Source organism: Conger conger, chromosome 14 (assembly GCF_963514075.1).
Source record: "Conger conger chromosome 14, fConCon1.1, whole genome shotgun sequence".
Taxonomy (NCBI): domain Eukaryota; kingdom Metazoa; phylum Chordata; class Actinopteri; order Anguilliformes; family Congridae; genus Conger; species Conger conger.
This window is the reverse complement of record NC_083773.1, coordinates 36,296,298-36,318,483: the sequence shown is the minus strand read 5'-3', so window position 1 is coordinate 36,318,483 and position 22,186 is coordinate 36,296,298. Positions and strand designations below refer to the sequence as shown.

The window sequence follows — 22,186 nt, the reverse complement described above, 5'->3', positions numbered from 1 at the left end:
GAATATTAGCCAGGTTTGGCTCCATTGCTTATGTAAAACAGGTGAACAAGCTAATCTGCTCTTGTTAGTCATTCTGGATAAAAGCAACTCCTAAACAAATGCATTATGAAGGCCTTCCTGAAGTTACCCTGAAATACAGGGTTAGACTCTTTCAGGTGCAGGAGAAGACCAAAGAATCGCAGTACCTGCAGGCCATTTACAAAATGCATCCATCATGCAGGGCCTGTTGGAACAGCCATTATATAACACATTTACAACTTAAATGGCATGTGAAAGAACTACCTCGAAGTCACTACTCCTTACAAAAGCGGTCTCAAACAACTTTCCACAGAGGGCCAAGTGTCTGCAGGTATTCATTTTAACCAATTATGCTGCCTTAATTGAGTCCAATTACTCATTCAGCCATATGCATTCAACAGCATTAAAGCACAGAATGTAAACAAGTTGTTATTTAGACAACACAAATCAACACATTTCACTTTATGTACATTATGTACAAGCCTTCAGCCCTATTTTTGCACATAATTGAACCAATTATATAATCAAGATCTGAGGCTGGAATAAAAACCAGCATACATATGGCTCCCAACGCACTGAGTTTGAGACCATAGCCTTACATTACGAGGCCACTGTACTGTGTGTCTGGCGCCATCTTGTGGAGCCTAACGGCAATTACAGCGCAGGCCAGGACATTTTAAAAGCCCGCGTAATCAGTGCGCGAGCTGAACAATGGTTATTTACGGCGAAACCAAATTAACATCTTCAAAGGCAAACGGGTAAAGGTCGCATTCTCACACTAAATGGAATATGACATTTAAACTGCCTCGCAGCTCACAAAAAAGGTTTATTTCGAGATGAAAAGCAATCATCCCGGCTTAATGTCACAAGATCAATGCGCGGAAAGGATTTCTAAGTATAAATCAAATGCATATTCACAATTTGAGCACTCAAAATGTTCACCCTGACAACGTATGGGCTTGACATTATAATGAGCATTCTCCTTGGTGAAAATGGCACTAATTGATTTGGGACGCTCGAACGAGAATCAGCAAAAATCAGCTCCAGTTCAGGTTTTTTTTTTTTTTTTTTGTATAATTCTACCTTTGAATTATCACTACAAAATAATTTTGGTACCTGATGAATACACCGGCAGGTAGAAAATGAGAATATGGCAGAGATGGCATATTAGATTAACAGGACCTTTCAATGACTGCTAATGAACACACAATACTTCATCGGATGAATCAAATTTATAAAGGGCTTCATGAATTCAACATAAGTGTGTAAGAACAGGCTGGGACACAAGGACGATGATTGGAGAGAACAGAACATTCTCAATCAAATTTCTGTAAGGACTTTATTATAATTGTATATACTACGCAAATATTACATATTTCTACAATTAATCAATTAGGCAACAGATGCAAGATAGCACCAACTGCTTACAACTGATTTCCTGTTGTCACATGTAGTCATTTTTGTAAAAAACTGGAGAAAAATAGTTCCCATCAGTCAAAGGCATAGCAGAGCTCTTCAAAAAAATCGAAGACACTGACTGTCTTGAAACAAATACTGCTCAAGTGACTGAGAATAAAGAACAAGCCCAAAGATGTGTAAAAATATTTGAGTGGAAAGTTAGCTTTCCGTTGCATGCATGACTGAATACAGGAGCTTTTTAAGATAAAATACGCCCATCCCCAATTCCACTACTGGATGAAAACACAAAGCCAGTGTGTGTAAAATGCCATTTTATTTTCATATGTACAAAGGCACTGATGATCCAACTGCTCCAGCTTCTAGGCAAGTTTGATGTGGAGTGAACGTTAAAAAGAAATCAATGCTCAATACTGTCCGTGTATGCTGCACAATTACACTGACAACCTAACATCCAAAGGTAAAAAAACAAAACTCAACAACAAAGAAACATTCACCGAAGCACAAAGAACATCGCTACAATTTATTATTATTTTTTTTTGTATTGGAGGAACGCGTCTGAGCGGGAGTTCGGTAGTCAGGATAGAGCACGTCCCGGTTTGGGCAGCGGGGGTAACACTCGTACTGGGATCGTTTCCAAACCGTTACACAACAACAGAGCTCAGGGCTGCACTGCGAACACGCTCGGGAGAAAATCACTCGCTTCATTATGCATTTGGGCAAATCTGTCCTTTCTGAATCAACAACAGGTTCTCAAAACCATTCCCTTTTGGGAAAATAACAATTTTGCATCACAAGCTTTGATTGTTCAAAATGGCGGGGGGGGGGGGGATATCTTTAAAAGTAATTCAAATAAAAGTTGCATCGAAATTCCGTGGATGTGTTTGGGTCACGTTTTTATCAAGCAAAAGATTTCAAAAACAATTACAGTTCAAGTAAAAATGAAAAGGGTTTTGTAGAAAAGGCGCTGTTCGTGTTTAACGGCGCTGTCGCGTGTATAAAATGAGAATTCAAGTGTAGATACTACACACAGAGGATGCTGCTGACACGAGCAGCATAAAAGCACAATCCCACCTCAGGTAGGGGAACTCAGACCAAGCAGGTCTGTCCCAAAGCCTCTTCAATATTTTAGCCCTCATTTATATACGTTTTTGATTGTTACATGGAAAATCCGGATCGAACAGATGGCTTCGTGGAAACTGGCCCTTCTAAAAGCGAAGACCTAGCCCTGAGTTTCCCATGTAACAATGAAAACAACATAAATATGATTGTTTATGTGGATCTCTCCCAATGGGACAGGGGTTTAGAGAGAGACCCTGTTAAAGCTCCACACCCTTACAGGTAACCCCAAGGGTTTACCTGCTCTAGATCCTGCTGCATGACTGTAGGCTGTGCGCTGCGAGAATGACTCCGGGCTTAGGGATAAATATTCAGAAGGGATATATCCCAAACTGGCTGTTTTTTAGGGGTCAAGATCGGACGATTTCGGGTTGGGGTGTTTCGGCTGATTTTGGGGGATATGAGGGGGTGTTGTGGCTGATTTTGGGGGATATGAGGGGGTGTTGTGGCTGATTTGGGGCAGGTTTGGGGGGGATATGAGGGGGTGTCGAGGGTGATTTTGGGGGATATGAGCGGGCGTTGTGGCTGATTTTGGGGGATATGATGGTGTGTTGTGGCTGATTTTGGGGGATATGAGGGGGCATTGTGGCTGATTTTGAGGGGATATGAGGGGGTGTTGAGGCTGATTTTGAGGGGATATGAGGGGGTGTCGAGGCTGATTTTGGGGGATATGAGGGGGTGTCGAGGGTGATTTTGAGGGGATATGAGGGGGCATTGTGGCTGATTTTGGGGGATATGATAGGGTGTTGAGGCTGATTTTGGGGGATATGATAGGGTGTCGTGGCTGATTTTGGGGGATATGAGGGGGTGTCGTGGCTGATTTTGGACAGCCGTGCGGGGGTTCCTCAGTGGTGCGCTCTCTCGCTCACGACGTCCTGCAGGCGTTTGAGCAGCACGTCCTCGCTCTCCTGACACAGACGCTTGGTCGGGGACTCGGTGCAGTCCCCCTCCATGGTGAACGCCCTCTTCCTGCTCACCCCGCCCTGCCTGATCATCCGGTTTATGTCACTCAGCTCCTGCAGAGAGAGACAGCGTGCAGTTAAATTACTGTGTGAGTGTAAGAGTAGCCACGTGTGTGAGTGTGTGTGTGAGAGAGAGTGAGTGAGTGAGTGGTTCAGTGAGTGAGTGAGTGAGTGAGTGAGTGAGTGAGTGAGTGAGTGAGTGGTTCAGTGAGTGAGTGTGAGTGTGTGAGTGAGTGGTTCAGTGAGTGAGTGTGAGTGTGTGAGTGAGTGTGAGTGTGAGTGTGAGTGTGTGAGTGAGTGTGAGTGTGAGTGTGAGTGTGTGAGTGAGTGAGTGGTTCAGTGAGTGAGTGAGTGAGTGAGTGAGTGAGTGAGTGAGTGAGTGTGTAAGTGGGTGAGTGAGTGAGTGAGTGAGTGAGTGAGTGAGTGAGTGAGTGAGTGAGTGTGTAAGTGGGTGAGTGAGTGAGTGAGTGAGTGAGTGAGTGTGTGAGTGTGTAAGTGGGTGAGTGAGTGAGTGAGTGTGTGAGTGGTTCAGTGAGTGAGTGAGTGAGTGAGTGAGTGAGTGAGTGAGTGAGTGAGTGTGTGTGTGTGAGTGAGTGAGTGAGTGATGAGGGCGGTAGTGAAAGGCAGACTGAGGAAGGTCTGGGCGCACCTTGGAGGGGCTGCCGTTGAACTTGTATGTGAAGGCGGAGTTGGGGGTGACGCAGGATCCGTTCTTGTGGGGGGAGATGAAGATGGAGTGTCTCTGGGACACGCGGCGCGGGGAGAGCGGCTGAGCCCTCACTGAGGGGAAGGGCGAGAGCGGGGGCGCCTCCATCTGAAACACAACCACAGACTCAACCACAGACTCAACCACAGACTCAAATTGCAACCTAACCACAGCTCAACCACAGACCCAGCCACAGACTCAAACCGCAACCCAACCACAGACTCAAACGCAACGCAACTGCAACCCGATCACAACACAACCACAGACTCAAACTGCAACCCAACCACAGCTCAGGGACGACCATTGGAGGGACGGATCGTGTGAGGAAAAGCCGCAGCTCTGTGGAGGCGGTGCCTTAGCGTACCCGGGGATCGGCGCTGAGCACGGCGTATCTCTGAGCGAAGCCCTTCATCCTCAGCACGTACACGGAGTTGTAGAACTGGATCAGGTCTCCTCTGTCCGGCCGAGACTCACAGCCTACGGGGACAGCGTGTCAGAGTGAGGTGGGGCGGAGAGACTCCAAAAACACCTTAATCTGCTGGGGAGCGTGGGGGTCTTAAAATCTGGTCATGACCTCCTTTTACACAGTTTATGTTACTTTGCAGCGTTTATATCGGACATTGACTTAACAGTGATTTCATGCCATTTGACGTCCTTAAGATACTCAAAGAAAAGCTCTACTCTCTTGTGTAGCGACTCCCCCGTGTCTGACTCCAGTCTGTGAATCTCTATAGCGCTGAGTGCACCAGGTGAGAAATAAAGGGGGCGTTATTGTTGCTGAGTGTTGCAGAGAGAGAGGAGAGTAGGAGGCGTATCCGCTGATCCTCTGTACCTTCCTCCTCCATGCTGTTCTCGTCGGCGCCCTGCTCTCCGCCGCTGCTCCGGAGCAGCACGCTGCGGTAAACCTGCAGAGGAGACAAGCGCTCATTGCACCGCTGATCTCCAGTTACTGATCTCCTCCCACCGACGCTGCGTTCCGATCGGCTGCTGGCTGTGAGTAGGCAGCATGCTCGGTGGAGGCCTTATCATCCTTTACACGAGCCCCGGATTAAACCCCTCTGCTAATGATGTGGCTGTGAGGACACGCCTTTCTGCTGTGATGTGAACGTTAACCCGTATCTACATGATTGTGTGCATTGCACTGCTGCCACACAGTTGGCTGATTAGATAATCGCATGAATAAGTAGGTGGAATAAAGTAAATATGTTCCTAATAAAGTGCTCAGTGAGTGTACACGTATGGGTGTATATGCATGCATACATGCTTGTTTGCGCATGTCTGTGTGTGTTTATGTGTGTTTGTGCGCGTTTGTGTCTATATGTGTATGTTTTTGTGAGCATGTTTGTGTATGCGTGTATATGTATGTGCATATGTGTGTGAATATATTTTGTGTGTATAAGCGTGTATGTGCATGTGCATGTATAAGCGTGCGTGTGTGTATGTGTATAAGAGTGTGTGTGTGTGTGTGTGTGTGTGAGAATGTGTGTATATGTGTATAAGAGCGTGTGCGTGCGTGCGTGCGTGCGTGCGTGTAAGCGTGTGTGGGCTGAACACTCACGTGGCTGCTGGCCTGTGGCTGGCTGCGGTAGCACTTCATGATGTCCTGGAAGGTGCGCTCCTCCTTGGTGATCTGTGGAGGAGAGAGGATAGGTGAGGTGTGTGAGCCGCGTTGCCCTGGAGACCTGGGGTGCGATGTGGTCCCTGTGCTCACCTTGGACACGATGTAGACGGCGCAGAGCAGCAGCTGGTCCAGGTGGCGGCCCCTCATCAGGTGGGTGCACTGCACCAGAGAGTGCTCGAAGCACGTCCAGATCTTCCCCCGCTGCTCCGCGCAGATATCCAGCTTCACACACAGGTCCCTCAGACGCACACTCGCCAGGTGGTACACCTGAGAGAGGGGGAGAGAGAGGGAGAGAGAGCGGGGGGAGGGGTAGGGAGAGAGGGAGGGAGAGAGAGAGACAGACGAAGGGAGGAAGGGTGGGTGAGAGGGATGGAGGGGGAGAGAGAGGGAGGGATGGGTGAGGGAGGGAGAGACATGAGAAGGGGGAAGGAGGGAGACAGGGAGAAGGGGAGAGAAGGAGGGAGGGAGAGAGCAGAGGGAGAAAGATGCTAAATTTCCTGCCTTGGCAATTGGTTTTCATTGAGCGCAAAACCTTTTTTTCCACATCACACACAACGTTGAAACATTTCAGTTTCAAACGTCCTCCAGTCCTGACACATGGATACCATGGAGGTTCACTCTGTTTATTAAACTTTCAAAAAGACTAGAAGACTACACAGAATCCAGCTCCCACTGGGAGTAAATATACGAGGACAGAGGACAGACTTGTAGACCGAGTACATATTCACAGAAACTTTCGGGTAAGGTTATTATGCCTTAATCCTCACCTTAATTCACCCATCTAATTTCTAATAAAAGCTGTTTTATGTATGTGCTGCATACGCGCTGAAAGGCTTATGTTTCACCCATTAAGCACAGGCCTCCCCAGACAATGCGAGGGTGAGGCGGTGGACTACTCTGACTGGACTACTCTGAGAGGACTACTCACTACTCAGAGGACTGGACTACTCAGAGGACTGGATTACTCAGAGGACTGGATTACTCAGAGGACTGGATTACTCAGAGGACTGGATTACTCAGAGGACTGGACTACTCAGAGGACTGGACTACTCAGAGGACTGGACTACTCTGTGAGGACTACTCTGAGTAGAGTGAGTGAGTGGAGTGTGTGAGTGAGTGGACAACTCTGAGTGGAGTGCTTGAGTGTGTGAGTCAGTGTGTGAGTGAGTGAGTGAGTGAGTGAGTGTGTGAGTGTGTGAGTGAGTGAGTGAGTGAGTGAGTGAGTGAGTGAGTGAGAGTGAGCGAGCGAGTGAGTGTGTGAGTGAGTGTGTGTGTGTGAGTGAGTGAGCGAGCGAGCGAGTGAGCGAGTGAGTGAGTGAGAGTGAGCGAGCGAGTGAGTGTGTGAGTGAGTGAGTGAGTGTGTGAGTGTGTGAGCGAGTGAGTGAGTGAGTGTGTGAGTGTGTGAGCGAGTGAGTGAGTGAGTGTGTGAGTGAGTGTGTGAGTGTGTGAGTGAGTGAGTGAGTGAGTGTGTGAGTGTGTGAGTGAGTGAGTGAGTGAGTGAGTGTGTGAGTGTGTGAGTGAGTGAGTGAGTGAGTGAGTGTGTGAGTGAGTGAGTGAGTGAGTGGGTGAGTGAGTGTGTGAGTGAGTGAGTGAGTGTGTGAGTGTGTGTGTGAGTGAGTGAGTGAGTGAGTGAGTGAGTGTGTGAGTGTGTGTGTGAGTGAGTGAGTGAGTGAGTGAGTGAGTGAGTGTGTGTGTGAGTGAGTGAGTGAGTGAGTGGGTGAGTGAGTGAGTGAGTGAGTGAGTGAGTGAGTGGGTGAGTGAGTGTGTGAGTGAGTGAGTGAGTGAGTGAGTGTGTGAGTGTGTGTGTGAGTGAGTGAGTGAGTGAGTGAGTGAGTGAGTGTGTGAGTGTGTGTGTGTGTGAGTGAGTGAGTGAGTGAGTGAGTGTGTGAGTGTGTGTGTGAGTGTGTGTGTGAGTGTGTGAGTGGAGTGAGTGAGTGAGTGTGTGTGGGTTCTGGTTGGGTTCTGGTTCTCTCACCTTCCTGAAGAACAGGGCGAGGGAGCCGGTGCGACGGGGCCTGCAGCTCTGGGCGTCGGCCGCAGGCTGGCTGGGAGACGCCGTCAGCAGCACTTGGGCCGAGAGCGGGCTGCCCGGGGGCATCTGGATGATGGTGAACCCGCCCACATCGCTCTTCATCCCTGAGAGCCACAGGAGACACACATACTGCTGTTCAACGACACTGCTGCTCAACGACACTGCTGTTCAACACTGGCCAACAACACTGCTGACCAAGACTAATGACTAACACGGCTGGCTAACTGAGTCTGGTCAGAGATATTTAAAGAATAGACACACTGCTCATGTGGTTTAATACCATGGCTACCCGCTATGAAATTACTCAATTTCAAATTATATTTTAATTAAAAAAGTAATTACTTTGACCTGATAACGCTGATGTTTTTTTTTTACTTTTTCTGTGATATTTTCAGTTGCAAACAGAATGTGAAATGAAATTAGAATGTCGAATGTCCACTGCATATTAATTTGGTGATAAGGCCCATTTTCTTGACACTCACAAGGTATAATTACGTTTCCCGGTGTCATAGGAAACGCGAGAAGGCGATCAACGGCGACTCGACCAATCGCGGCGGGGCGGAGCGGACGCACCTGGCAGGGCGGAGAGCGTGGTGACGGTGGCGGTGGTGGTAGTCATGGCGATGAGGGTGCGGGCCGGGGAGCGGGGCGGGGCTCCGCCACCGGAGGGCGAGGTGGGGACGATCTTCAGGGTGCCCGGCTGGCTGAAGGAGATCCTCTGGGGGGGCGGGGACTGGGGGTCGTCCCCGAAAAGACGCCTCTTGGCGGCAGTGCCGGCGGTGGGGGAGCTGTAGCGGTCGTGCAGGGAGATGGGGGAGGGGGGCACGTCTGGAGCCACGGGACAGGACAGGGGGATTAATAGCGTTATTAGCCCATCTCGAGTAAGTACACGGCTACATTTAGAGCCGTTTATAGGCACACATCACTTTTAAGAAGGCTAATAATTGCACATCAAAATGTGCAAAAAAAAAAAAGATTATTTTGCTAGCTTCACACTGGAATCTATACTCAATATTGACTCGGTAAGCAATATTTGGTGAAATATAAAAAGATGATGGACAATCAACTGGTAGGAAAGCTTAAATGTTTAACTCATTCTTGTAATAATTGGTACCTTATACATTAATCAATAAAAAATATATAGTAATCATCTTTTGATCATCTTTTGCTTATTGCAGTACAGTGGCACGACAGAGCAAAAGACCACATCTGTGACAATTAAGCCAATCAGGAAAGACTAAAGGAGGGACCGTGGAAATATGGTTCCTTCCTTCAGTCCGGACCCAGTTAAGACCGCAGTTCCGGCAGAAAGCAGAGCTGCACGCGTATTCCAGAGGCCTCACCTTTCCGCGCGCTCCCTCCCAGGCCTGTCCTGACCTCTCTCAGCCGCGGGTGCATTATGGGAGATAGAGTCACCAGGGGGAGGTGGGCGGGACCACTGTTGCTGTTTCCAGTCTCGAAGCTGCTGGAGAAATTCACCTGGGGGAGAGATGGGTGTGGGGGGGGGGGTGGGATTAAACAGGGATTAAACAGACACTGACAGTGCGACTGCTCGTAGATTATGAAACCATTCCTCTAACTGAGAAACTGCTTCCTGCTGCAACAGAATTATGAATTTGGAATAGACCCCCACCCCGGTTAGTAGCGGTAAGCAATTTCTGAGTGAGAGGAATGGTTTCATGACATTTAAAAATATATATATTCATTTACAAAGCATAAAACTCTTGTTCATTCTGGCAACTGGCATTTTCAAAAACATCAGCCACTTGTCACTGCAAACAAAGCCAATGCCATTTAAAATGCCACATCAGAAATCGTATGTCAAATTGTGTTAGGTAACCACAGGCCAGTATAAATGTTTTCTTTCCAGAAACTTCAGTAATTAAGTTTACCAAGTTATTGAGTATGCAGTGCTAACATCAGTGCAGTGTGCTTGATAAATGAAATGTTTCGATCACGTCTTTGGCATAGTCCTTGAAACGATGTCATTGACACCCAAGTAAACATTGTTAAAAGTGATACATTAGAAACTAAATTCCATTTCAATTACATTAAACGCATATTGAAATTCTAAATCCTGATACTTTCAATTTCACTGCCACTTTAACAGTTAAAACCTTGGATTAGAATGTATCAGCAACTGCCAATTATTTAGAAAGTATTCCCCGACCCTGACCGGCACTCCCACAAGTAAACTTTGAGAAGAGTGAATGCAGTAGAAGCTCTTTAGATATGGACATCAGGAACGCTGTTGATGGTCAACCTTCATTTGTAATGCATTGGTGGAAAGCACGGCTGCGTGATATAGCTACTGCCAACTCTCCAAAATTCAGTGAAATGCTTCTGGGGGGAAAAAAAACTTGAATCTATTCAATGTTGGTTAACTTACCTATTCTTTTTGAAACACATTGCTTACATTTTTCGCTCTTTATCCTTGTCGTAATGTTTTTATCTACAACACGGAAACAGCATGGCCCTGTCGCCGTCATAGCAACATTGAAAAGATGTCGACGTTTGTTTCCCCCGGAAGCATTTCACTTTGGCTCCAAAAATCGGAGGTATGCTGCCGTATCAGGTACGATTAAATAAGAACAGAAAGACAGAAATATATCGAACACCGCATGCCTGAGATGGTTGGTAATGCGCTTACAAAAACTAAATAAATCAACTGCTATGGCTGTATCGGCCAGCCCCAGCGTGGTCTATCCTGAATAAGGTCCACAGTGTGGTGAAAGATGCCAGAGGCATTAGTGGCATGAACACCGGGCTGTGGACCTCACCTCCTCCACGGTGGGGACCTTCTTTTGGGCGGCCTCTAGCGCCTCCCAGAGGGCAGAGTCTGCGCTCCAGGCTCGGCTCTCCAGCACCTGCTCCTCGATGTTGTTCAGGTGTTTCACCATGTCCCTGGACAGGCCCTCCTCCGAGCGGATGAACACCTCGATCACCTGCAGACCAACCACTCAACGTCACAAAGGCGCTTTACAGAGTAACAGCAGGCCTGAGCCGCCCCAAAATAGCAAGCACAAGAGGTAAAGAAAACTCCCCAGTGGTGAGAAATCTCAGGAAGAACCCAGCTATAGGGAGTCCATCCTCTGCTGGCCGGCATAGAGTACTTCACTCTAACCTAGCCACACATGTACAAGCCCTCTAAAGTACTTTTTTTAAACACCAATAACCAGTTTTACATCATTTGTATACAAGAGTAGGTTTTGTGAAAATTCTAGCAATTCTTTCATAGTGGAGCAGCATATTTGTGTTCATATCGATATTTACAGGTATGAACAGTTCCCCACCTTGTAGAAATAGAAGGGGCGTAAGCCGAAGACTTCGATGATCCAGGGGAAGGAGCGCTGGGAGTTGTAGGCAAAGAGCACCACCTCCAGACAGCAGGCCATCAGGGAGCGGTGGAAAATGTCCTGCTCCAGCAGCACCTGAGACCAAGAGGAATACATCATTGAAAGCCACATACACCACACACAAATACATCATTGAAAGCCACATATACCACACACAAATACACCACTGAAAGCCACATACACCACACACAAATACACCACTGAAAGCCACATACACCACACACAAATACACCAGTGAAAGCCACATACACCACACACAAATACACCATTGAAAGCCACATACACCACACGCAAATATTACACAACCACACTTATACAACAAAATGAATAAAGCAAACAATTAAAGCAAAATAAACCACACTTAAATAACAAAACAAATAAACCACACAAATACAGCATTTCAAAACAAAAATACATCAAATAAAAACAATGCAAATAAATTCATATTTGTATAAAACAAAACACAAATTAAATATTTAGAACAAATAAACCAGACATAAATGCAGCAGTTAAAAAAAAACTAAACATTTGAGCTACTAATGAACGAACAAACACACAAACAGAACATTTAAGAACAGAACAAAGACAGCATGGTGATGGATGGATGTAAAATAAAAGGTTGCCATACAGTTACTTATGTGCATGTCACCCAGAGATGTGCTTGTGACACACAGACACGTTTATGTCACCCACAGATGTGTTTATGTCCCCTGGAGAGGGGTTTCTGTTGTGTGGTCAGGCTAACTCACAGTCATGTCTTTCCCATGCAACCTCTTCATTTCCTGGGAAATCACGTTCTCCAGGATCTTATAGTACAGGATCTCAGCCAGCTTCAGCCTGTTATCTGCAAAATCTGCAGGGTGGGGGGAGAGAAAGGTAATCAAGAACTACTTCAAGTATTTCCCCTTTCAGCAGATGTTCTTCTCTGCCCATAATTCCCTGCTTCAGTTCTATTAATAACAGGAAAAATGAAAGTGCAGAACAGCCTCTGGCTGCTTTGCTCCAGCCACAGTGCTTCAGGGCTTTCTCTTTCAGCTCTCCTGCTTCCTCACCCAGGTGAGATCCCGGCTGCTCCTCCGTGCTCCGGGTGTAGTGCTGTCGGAACGTCTCTCCCAGGGATTTCACCCTGCTCAAGATCGTCTCTGTGGGGTCTCGAGAACACGCCCTGCGCAAAATTAAACGGCCAAAGTTATTCTACGCCGAGAGCTACCTGCACAGGGGGAAAGAATCGATGATGTCCAGAAAGGGAGAACTTTGAATTTGACGCCTCCATTGGACATTTCTGTTGAAAATGACTGAGGAGTCCAAAATTACCTATTGTACCTAACTTTCAACACCCTCAAACCACACCACTGACTTCCCAGTCTATGAATATAATGCTAATGCTAATAATCTGCACTGTACACAAAGAATTGCACAGTGTTTGAGAGCTGCTCACCTGCAGATGAGCAGGAGCTGCTTGTGGTGTAGCAGTGTGTTTGAGCACTGCTCACCTGCAGATGAGCAGCAGCATGGTGTAGCGGTGTGTTTGAGCACTGCTCACCTGCAGATGAGCAGCAGCATGGTGTAGTGGTGTGTTTGAGCACTGCTCACCTGCAGATGAGCAGCAGCATGGTGTAGTGGTGTGTTTGAGCACTGCTCACCTGCAGATGAGCAGCAGCATGGTGTAGTGGTGTGTTTGAGCACTGCTCACCTGCAGATGAGCAGCAGCATGGTGTAGTGGTGTGTTTGAGCACTGCTCACCTGCAGATGAGCAGGAGCATGGTGTAGCGGTGTGTTTGAGCACTGCTCACCTGCAGATGAGCACTGCTCACCTGCAGATGAGCAGCAGCATGGTGTAGTGGTGTGTTTGAGCACTGCTCACCTGCAGATGAGCAGCAGCATGGTGTAGTGGTGTGTTTGAGCACTGCTCACCTGCAGATGAGCAGCAGCATGGTGTAGCTGTGTGTTTGAGCACTGCTCACCTGCAGATGAGCAGCAGCTGCTCGCTGGGGGCGTTGCGCAGTCCGGACACCATGCTCTGCAGACGACTGACGCTCTGCGTGGCCATGGACACGGGCGTCGCCATCACCTCCTTCTCTTTCAGGTACCGCCGCCCGGTCAGAGGGGTGGAGGGGGCCAGGGACCGCGTCTGCCCAGGAAACACGGGGGGTTAATCAAACAAACCACAATCCACAAAATGGAAGGAGCCCCACATCAGTGGCAGGGGGAATGGTTCGGGGGAAAAAAATTAAAGATAATAATTATTATTATTATTATTTTAAAGTGCAACATAAACAAACAGTTATAATTATCATCATCATCATTATTATTATTATTATTATTATTATGGGCATACCTTCTCAAAGTGCTGCTGCAGGTTGCACTCCACCTGCATGCGGGCGGACAGCTGCCCCTCGGGGGGCTCGGAGGGAACTTTCCGGGGCGTGCCGATCTCCTCGTCCGCGTCCGCCCCCAGGAACACGCGCTCGTCAAAGTCCCCGACCGTCAGCACAAACTCCTCATACTCCCGGTTCACCGCTTTACTGAGGGAGAGGGAACGCACGGGGAGGGGGGGGGGTCACACACAGCGCTGCGCCACTTTCACATGATAACCAACATTGTTATTGTTATTATTATTACTACATTACATTACATGTCATTTGGCTGACACTTTTATCCAAAACGACTTAGTTGATTAGACTACGCAGGAGACAATCCTCCCCTGGAGCAATGCAGGGCCTTGCTCAAGGGCTGTGCGGATCTCATTGCGGCTACACCGGGGATTGAACCGCTGACCTTGCGAGTCCCAGTCATGTACTTTAACTGTCTCAACAATATGATTATTATTGTCGCTGTTATTAATATTATTAGGGCACCTTGAATCCCGTTAAAATTAATAAAACCTGGCAGTATCAGTAGGGATCAACTGCAGTAAATAAGATTGAGTACAGGGGCCATAACAAACCGCGAGAAAAAAAGTTTGCAAAACTATGATCTGCTGCAAATTCATTGGTGAAATTGTGTTCAATTTCAATGCGATTGTGTTCATCCAACAATCCAGCTTTGTTAAATTCACACCGTTGCCAAACACTGGAGGAAAGGGGATGAAATTAATGTGCGCTGCATTGTAATATTATACGACATCAATGACACATTAAATCTGACAGGCGGTTGGCAGCAAACCTGCAGTACAAATGTGCCAGGTTTGGTAATGACATCTTATGGGCACCACATGCTATTGTCACCCCGGGGGTTTACACTGAACTGCTCGACGTAAGATGGCCAGAAATCTCTATTTAAAAAGTACCAGAGTTATTCATCTACATAGAAGAAACGAAATTGGAAGGAAATCGCTGAACAGAGGTTTTATATTTGAAAAGAATGAACTCAACGAACGATGAGATAAACAGACTGGAGAAGAGAACATAACAGAATATTTGAGAAGGGAAAAATGAAATTCGGTACAGATGACAAAGTGCGTCTCGTACGGCTGCAGTCTTACTTGTTATCTATGAAGTTTGGAGCGTCCAAAAGTTCTGTCAGCGTGCTTTCGTTCCCCTTCAAAATCTTAAACGGAACAGGAGACATTTTGTCAGACAAAACAGACACGGGAAATAAGCCTGCTTAATTCAAATCGCTTATTACTTTCACAGTTTCACAATACAGGCATAATTCTTGGGGCAATGAATCACTTTTCAGCAAAGCTGCTGAAGATTATTTAAATTGGTACCGCTCGGCTCCTGAGATTGGGGACGTCTCAGACGTAAACGCTGTGTTTTTATAATTAGCTGGCTAGCCAATATGAAGAAAACAAAACATAAAAAAACAGGAGTCATTTGCCATATCTAGACATTCATTTTCTAATATTGGTGCAAGCTGGTTAGACTTGAATGAGGATATAAGCACGAAGCGATTCAAATTACATTGACATTCATTTCTAATAAACGATAAATGCACCAGCAGGGGCTGGTCACACGCACATGTGCACACACACACAAACACTCACAAATGCGCACACAAACACACGCGCGCACACAGTTGCATGCCTACAATAAGTACAAAAGGCAATTGGGCATAAATGTAGTTTGACGAAGGCCGTGCGTCGTCTCCGTTGCGGAACATGACTGAGCGCACAGGGACGGTTACCTGTTTGTGGAACAGCTTGGTGATGTAGGGTTTGAAGTAGTGCTCTTTTATCCCTTTGGCTTCCACCACCAGCCCGTCGTGAAGCTCACACAGCCTGTCGATCACGCAGGGGGGCTCGTCCGGGGGAGAGTAATCGGGACCCAGGCAGTCCTGGGGCAGCCCTGCTCGCACGTTCCAACACGCAGAAAACAAACCCTCAGGAACGCACATGTGCAAAGGCGCCGTTTGTACAAGCGCGCGCGGCCGGCGTTTACCTCACCGGCATTAAGCGGTGCAAGCTGCACTGCAAACACCAGTGCAAATGTCAGGGATCAGGGTGATTCCCCAGAGGGGGCGAGTGTATTCCCAAGTTAGACAGCGAGTGCAGGAAGTGCAAACTCAACTGTTAGACGAACAAGAATATTACAAATCTACCCGAAAGAGCATTAAACTGCTACATTGCAGAAGCACCAAATAACTGCAGGAAAATTGAAATTTTCACAAATTCACACCAATGGTGTTCATTTAATCTGTTAACAGGCTGTTAATGGAGCTAACCCTCAAAAGTTAGCTTCTATATTAATAAAGCATATTACTTCCCAGCCCTGCATCTTAAATGAACAACCTTTGCTTCAGCGGACCAAAAATATATTTCAGCATATTACAGTTTCTGCCAAATGTCGTAACACTATCATAAGGAACTCAGCCGTTTTAAAATGGAAGAAATTGAACCGGCACATAAATTATGCTGGCTTTGTGCCATTTAATTCAAATAAAGTGATACCAGCAGTTAATAAATTATATGATAACAACACAATATTTCAAATGACTCCTTAGCCATTTATGGAACATTACAAATGATTACTAAAAAAAAACAAGCAACATCACTACTTTTAATTATGAATTCTGAAAACACTTTGGCTCTGAGCTTGTGACAATGGTGCCATGCTTACAGTCGGTGTCTGATATGACGTTTCAAAAAGCTTGGTGCTTTAGGTGCTACAATAACCACACCATAGAATAAAAAAAGCAAAAAGATAAGTGCCTACCTTTAAAGAGTGGGTTAATTAGGTCTTTCCTGTTGTCACAGAGCAGTGCATTAGCAAAGACCAGATCCAGACAGCACAGGAGCAGGTGATACGAGTTGACCAGGTCATCTCCGATCATGTGGAAATTTCCTACACAGAACAAAGAAACAGAACCGATTGCTAAAATTCGACCATATGCTCACCCCTCATTCCAACAGACAATGTTCAAACGCAGGCTTGATAATGCACGACTGTTTTTGAGGTTTGAAACTAAGTGTTTACCTTTTGTGTAGACAAACAGGGTCCAGCAAAATTTGAAGACATCGCTTATATGACAGGGAAGGCGCCTGCAAAAGAACACACAATGGGGGACAGTGTACAGTTACACTCACTCCAGACAACTGCAAGAAAACTATTTAGTAGACAAGATTGAGGAGGTTTTGACAGAGTGGACAGGGTTAGGGTGTGTGAACAGTAACAGAGTGGACAGGGTTAGGGTGTGTGTGAACAGTAACAGAGTGGACAGGGTTAGGGTGTGTGTGAACAGTAACAGATTGGACAGGGTTAGGGTGTGCGAACAGTAACAGAGTGGACAGGGTTAGGGTGTGTGAACAGTAACAGATTGGACAGGGTTAGGGTGTGTGAACAGTAACAGATTGGACAGGGTTAGGGTGTGTGAACAGTAACAGAGTGGACAGGGTTAGAGTGTGTGAACAGTAACAGAGTGGACAGGGTAAGGGTGTGTGTGAACAGTAACAGAGTGGACAGGATTAGGGTGTGTGTGTGTGTGTGTGTGTGAACAGTAACAGAGTGGACAGGGTTAGGGTGTGTGAACAGTAACAGAGTGGACAGGGTTAGGGTGTGTGTGTGGGAGTGAGAACAGTAACAGAATGGACAGGGTTACAGTGTGTGAACAGTAACAGAGTGGACAGGGTTAGGGTGTGTGTGAACAGTAACAGAGTGGACAGGGTTAGGGTGTGTGTGAACAGTAACAGAGTGGACAGGGTTAGGCAGTGTGTGAACAGTAACAGAGTGGACAGGGTTAGGGTGTGTGAACAGTAACAGAGTGGACAGGGTTAGAGTGTGTGAACAGTAACAGAGTGGACAGGGTTAGGGTGTGTGTGAACAGTAACAGATTGGACAGGGTTAGGGTGCGAACAGTAACAGAGTGGACAGGGTTAGAGTGTGTGAACAGTAACAGAGTGGACAGGGTAAGGGTGTGTGTGAACAGTAACAGAGTGGACAGGATTAGGGTGTGTGTGTGTGTGTGTGTGTGTGTGTGTGTGTGTGTGTGTGTGTGTGAACAGTAACAGAGTGGACAGGGTTAGGGTGCGAACAGTAACAGAGTGGACAGGGTTAGAGTGTGTGAACAGTAACAGAGTGGACAGGGTAAGGGTGTGTGTGAACAGTAACAGGGTGGACAGGATTAGGGTGTGTGTGTGTGTGTGTGTGTGTGTGTGTGTGTGTGTGTGTGTGTGTGTGTGTGAACAGTAACAGAGTGGACAGGGTTAGGGTGTGTGAACAGTAACAGAGTGGACAGGGTTAGGGTGTGTGTGTGGGTGTGAGAACAGTAACAGAATGGACAGGGTTACAGTGTGTGAACAGTAACAGTATGGACAGGGCTGAGGGGTACCTGTGCTTGCGACTCCTGGGTTGACGTGGTGGCTCTCCCTGGGGGTCCTGAAACATGTCCCTGAATATGGGCTCAAACTTCCGGAAAATCACCGTTGACACCTCAAAGTTTCTCTCCAAGTGGCCAATCCGCTCTCGGAAATCCTGGGTCAAATTCGACATGTCCGACCATTTCTTCATCTTACTGAAGAACTGAATCAAGCTTTTTAAAAAATAAATAAATAAATATTTAAATAAAAACAAAAGACAGGAGACACAAAAACAGTTAGAAATCAACAGTGATGGGATAAAAACTGTAAAGTTCCATAACGCTTAATTAGCATAGTGGAGGAACCTTCTCCATACCTGAGCTTGGAAGATCTGAGGATTCGGGTGAGGGACACACAGTTTCCCTCCACGACCCCCTTCCCTACTGTGGGAGTCCAGCCCTTTCTGCAGGCTGCGTACAGGGCACAGGCCAGCCAGTGCACCACATCTCCCTGCAAGAGAGACTGAGACTGAGCAAATCTGAGATGAAGTTACTCATCTCAACATCCTCAGGACCACATCTCCAAAGGAAGGCCCACAGGACAGACATCCATATTAGGCTAGTAAATATAATAACTTATGAACAATATATAGTAGTGTGCAAGTCACAGGAACAGGAACACAGGAACACATATTTTGGCTCAGATTAATTTTTGTTTTCTGCATTAGTGTATCAGTAGAAAAGAGCAAATTTGAGATTTGGAAACAATCCGTTTCCAAAATATGAAACATTACAGAATTGCTTTGTATATGTAAGGCGAATTAACATAATAGACCACTTTTCAGATAAAACCTTGATCAAAGCTCTCTGCAGAAGAACTGCGGCAACTTCTCCAATGTTTATAATGACCCACCAGCTGATTTTCTTATAAAACTGTAGGGGAGTGTACCAAAAAAATGGTTGCAGTTTTGGTGAAGCATGGTCGCAACAAATATGAATTATTTTCATTAGGGGCGGCATTAGCCCAGGAGGCAAGAGTGCTTGTTTGGCAGTTGGAGGATGGCTGGTTCAGTCTCGAAGTGTCCCTGAGCAAGACCCCTGACCCCCCAATTGCTCCAACCAGCCTTTCACCGTTGGCGTGTGAGAGTGAATGGGTGAATGGGTGAACGAGAGCCATTAATTTGCCACTAAAGTGCTTTGGATAATTACAATTATTATTATTTTGCACAGTACTGTTAATGTTAAGTTCTGCTGGAGTGGATGGATTCATATAACTCTTTGAACATGGGAGTATTTCTAAATAATATTAAGGGAAAGTCAAAGGCTATATGGCATTTTTTGGTTGAAACATAACTGACAAACTTGACTGACGTCAAAACCTGTTCTCCTCATTACGTATTATTATCTTCTATTTGGGCCGAGTGGCCTGTTCCCTGCATTATCTATTATGTTTTAACCTCAGCCTACATCAAATCCCTACTGCGACGGTTGTAGTAATCTAAAATTTCCCTCGAGATGAATAAAGTATCTATCTATCTAGTTATATGGAGGCTGTAGTGTTGTACAATGAGCAGGTACAAACAACGAATTACTTCCTACACACGTTTTGTACAGACAACAATTTAGTGTAGTACAGGTTCCATAATGTTTTGTACAAGGAATGACAATACTGCTTCCCAAGTATTAAGATACTTGGAAGTACAATCATAATGTTTTGTACAGACAGAGCAGTGTTGAACAGGTGTCTTTTACAGTGGCGTGTAGACATCGCAATGATAATCTAACGTTATGGACGCTCTAAATAGGTACGAGACTGTAGTGTTATACGGGGATTGTGATGGTTTTACTATTGCTAGCGCACAAACACACCGGATAATTGCAAAAATACACATTTCATTTTAAATGCACCACTTGAGCCTTCGACCAAAGGGGTTTCTTCTATTAATCCGGACCAAAACACTATGGCCTGGTTTCTCAGACACGGATTAAACCTAGTTATACACTTTTTTCTTAAATTGAGATCTTCATTGAATTTTTAGTTTAGTCTAGTGCTTGACTTAATCCATGTCAAAGAAATTGGTCCCATGTTTCGCGAGTCAAAACGTAACTCGTCTCTTTTTAAAATTTAAAGTTCCAGTCGCCTACAGCACTGAAGTACACGATGCCAACATATGTTTAAGTTATGTTACATATGCCAGTCAAAGTTGTTACTATCGAACTTCTCATAGAGTAAGCTGAATTATAAATTCGCTAAAATCTCTAGTCATAGGTAACGTTAAAATTGCAACACAACATGAAACCGTAGGGGGGAAAAACCCGTTTACTACTTTAGCCACAAACATAGCTAGGCTAGTTAGCCTAAGTAGCTACAAACAAAAGCTACAGAACTCAGAAGTGAACCTTGTTTCGCTTAGGAAACAACGAAGTTCTGCTAGTTAATGCTTGGCTAAGCAGACATGCATTTCCTGAGCCGACACAGAAACCATGGGACCCAAATCCTGTCCCAATAAAGCAGATGGCGAAATAAAACGATCGAAAGAGAAAGAAACAAATCAACACCGAGTCAGCTCTCCGCTAAGTGCTAGCCAGCTGAGCGAACACTTTGCTAACTTAGCCTAGCTGCGGGACAAAAGTACAAATGCAAAACAGTCACCGTTTGCAACATGCGCGTTATGAAGTTGCAAATGGTCTAATTAACTGGCTAGCTAGACTAGCTATAAATGTACGAATAACGTTTCACCAACTGAAACCAAAAACTTACGTTAGCCAACAGAAAGGGACATGCGTAAAAGTTTTAACGGACGTAGCACAAGCTACTGGGGAAGCTAACTTAGAACATCGCTAACATTAGCCATGCAGTCCGAGAAACCGTAGCAAAACTGACCTCCAGAGTGTACGTATCCCAGATCGCAGTGAAATTCTCCAAGGCTTCAGTCGCAGTTTCCTCGTCCATGTTCAACTCTTGACATATTGCTTCAAGACTTTTCCGGACAGAACTAGCGTCTGCCGTCTCGGTTTCGGTTTCTCGCATTTGTGTCCTCAGTTGAAAATAATGTTAAAACTGATAAGTCAGCTGTACAGTTACAGAATAAAGAACACAGTAGTCCTCCAGATTCCAAACAATATCCCACAATGCACCGCGCACAAATTGGCGCGAAATGCTGCCGAATCACAACTTCAATGATGGGTAACCTCATGCTCCTCCACAGCATATAGTCCGTAAATTATAAAGTTAAATATTAACAAATATAATGAGGATTGATGCGTTAGTATCACCAAATAACCTTATCCCCGCTGCTGTAGGATTACAAGTATGTGCTGTACAGTTATGAGACCATTCAGTAAGTATTAACCTTATTTTGTAGTACAGGGGTTCCCAAACATTTTCCTGATGTGACCCCAAATTAATGTTCACAAATTTACACAACCCCAACACCCCACACACACATCCTGTGCCTAACACCCTTTAGCCACGACTATATACTGGAAATATACCAATACCTCTCCTGCCTCATTGCTTTACTATAGTTGGGTTGTTGTAATGTTAAACATGTAGTGGCCTACATTCACATATTTTAAAGAGACAAAAATTACATTTTATCTCTTTAAAGATTTTCAGGTGGCCCCATCCTGAAATCGAGTGACCCAACATGGGGTCCCAACCCATACAATACATGGACGTTGGTTAAAGGTAATACTGTCAAACTGTCACTCATTGTACGGCTATTTTCCTCACGGAAAAAATGCTTGGCAAATAAGTGGGAATACCTTTCTGAAGATTCAAATTATCACCCGTTGTATTGTTTGCGTGGTGTTGCTTGTTCTAATCTGAGAGTAATAAGGGGAGAGATATCTTTCCGATGTTTCAAGGTTTGCCATTTTTCAGAAGCGCTTTCAGACTCCTCACCCGCCTAGGCCACTAAATTGCATGTACTGTATTGCATAAAAAAACAATTGAATTAAAACAGTTTCTTAAAAACTGAGCACATCTGAAGAAAGTTGAAAGTCATCTTTTATTGCACAATAAAAGATCACATACCATGTTCTGAGTTATGTGATTGGTCCACATGGGAATACAGGAGCTAGTTCAACAAAATATAATAAAATAAAACCACAACGCTGTAAAAATGTTGCTGCTGATTTCAGACCAACACTGAGTACATTTTTCTTTTTTTTCCTTTTTTTTCTTCTTTTTCTTTATGTAGCGTATGATCCCAAATA

At 45.6% G+C, this 22,186-nt stretch overlaps 1 protein-coding gene across 1 annotated transcript; it reads right to left on the bottom strand.

Annotated features, from left to right (window-relative positions):
* Window positions 1-1,733: 1,733 nt before the first annotated feature.
* On the bottom strand, window positions 1,734-21,113 carry rbl1 (retinoblastoma-like 1 (p107)). Its single transcript, XM_061219506.1, has 22 exons — window positions 20,850-21,113; window positions 18,343-18,476; window positions 17,999-18,199; window positions 16,648-16,712; window positions 16,387-16,515; window positions 15,359-15,519; window positions 14,715-14,779; window positions 13,569-13,755; window positions 13,195-13,361; window positions 12,283-12,395; window positions 11,980-12,083; window positions 11,168-11,305; window positions 10,655-10,819; window positions 9,218-9,353; window positions 8,448-8,702; window positions 7,818-7,978; window positions 5,933-6,109; window positions 5,780-5,851; window positions 5,054-5,126; window positions 4,586-4,698; window positions 4,165-4,329; window positions 1,734-3,569 (listed from the first exon to the last, which is right to left on the bottom strand). The coding sequence occupies exons 1-22, from the start codon at window positions 20,994-20,996 to the stop codon at window positions 3,399-3,401; spliced, it is 3,099 nt and encodes a 1,032-aa protein (XP_061075490.1). The 5' UTR covers window positions 20,997-21,113; the 3' UTR covers window positions 1,734-3,398.
* Window positions 21,114-22,186: the final 1,073 nt, after the last annotated feature.

Excerpts from the sequence above, each read along its gene's own strand:
- rbl1 (XM_061219506.1), bottom strand. The coding sequence starts at position 20,996 with ATGCGAGAAACCGAAACCGAGACGGCAGACGCTAGTTCTGTCCGGAAA. Across the intron at positions 18,477-20,849 it reads GGGATACGTACACTCTGGAG|GGAGATGTGGTGCACTGGCT; the intron begins GTCAGTTTTGCT and ends TCTCTCTTGCAG. Across the intron at positions 8,703-9,217 it reads GGGAGGGAGCGCGCGGAAAG|ACGTGCCCCCCTCCCCCATC; the intron begins GTGAGGCCTCTG and ends CCGTGGCTCCAG.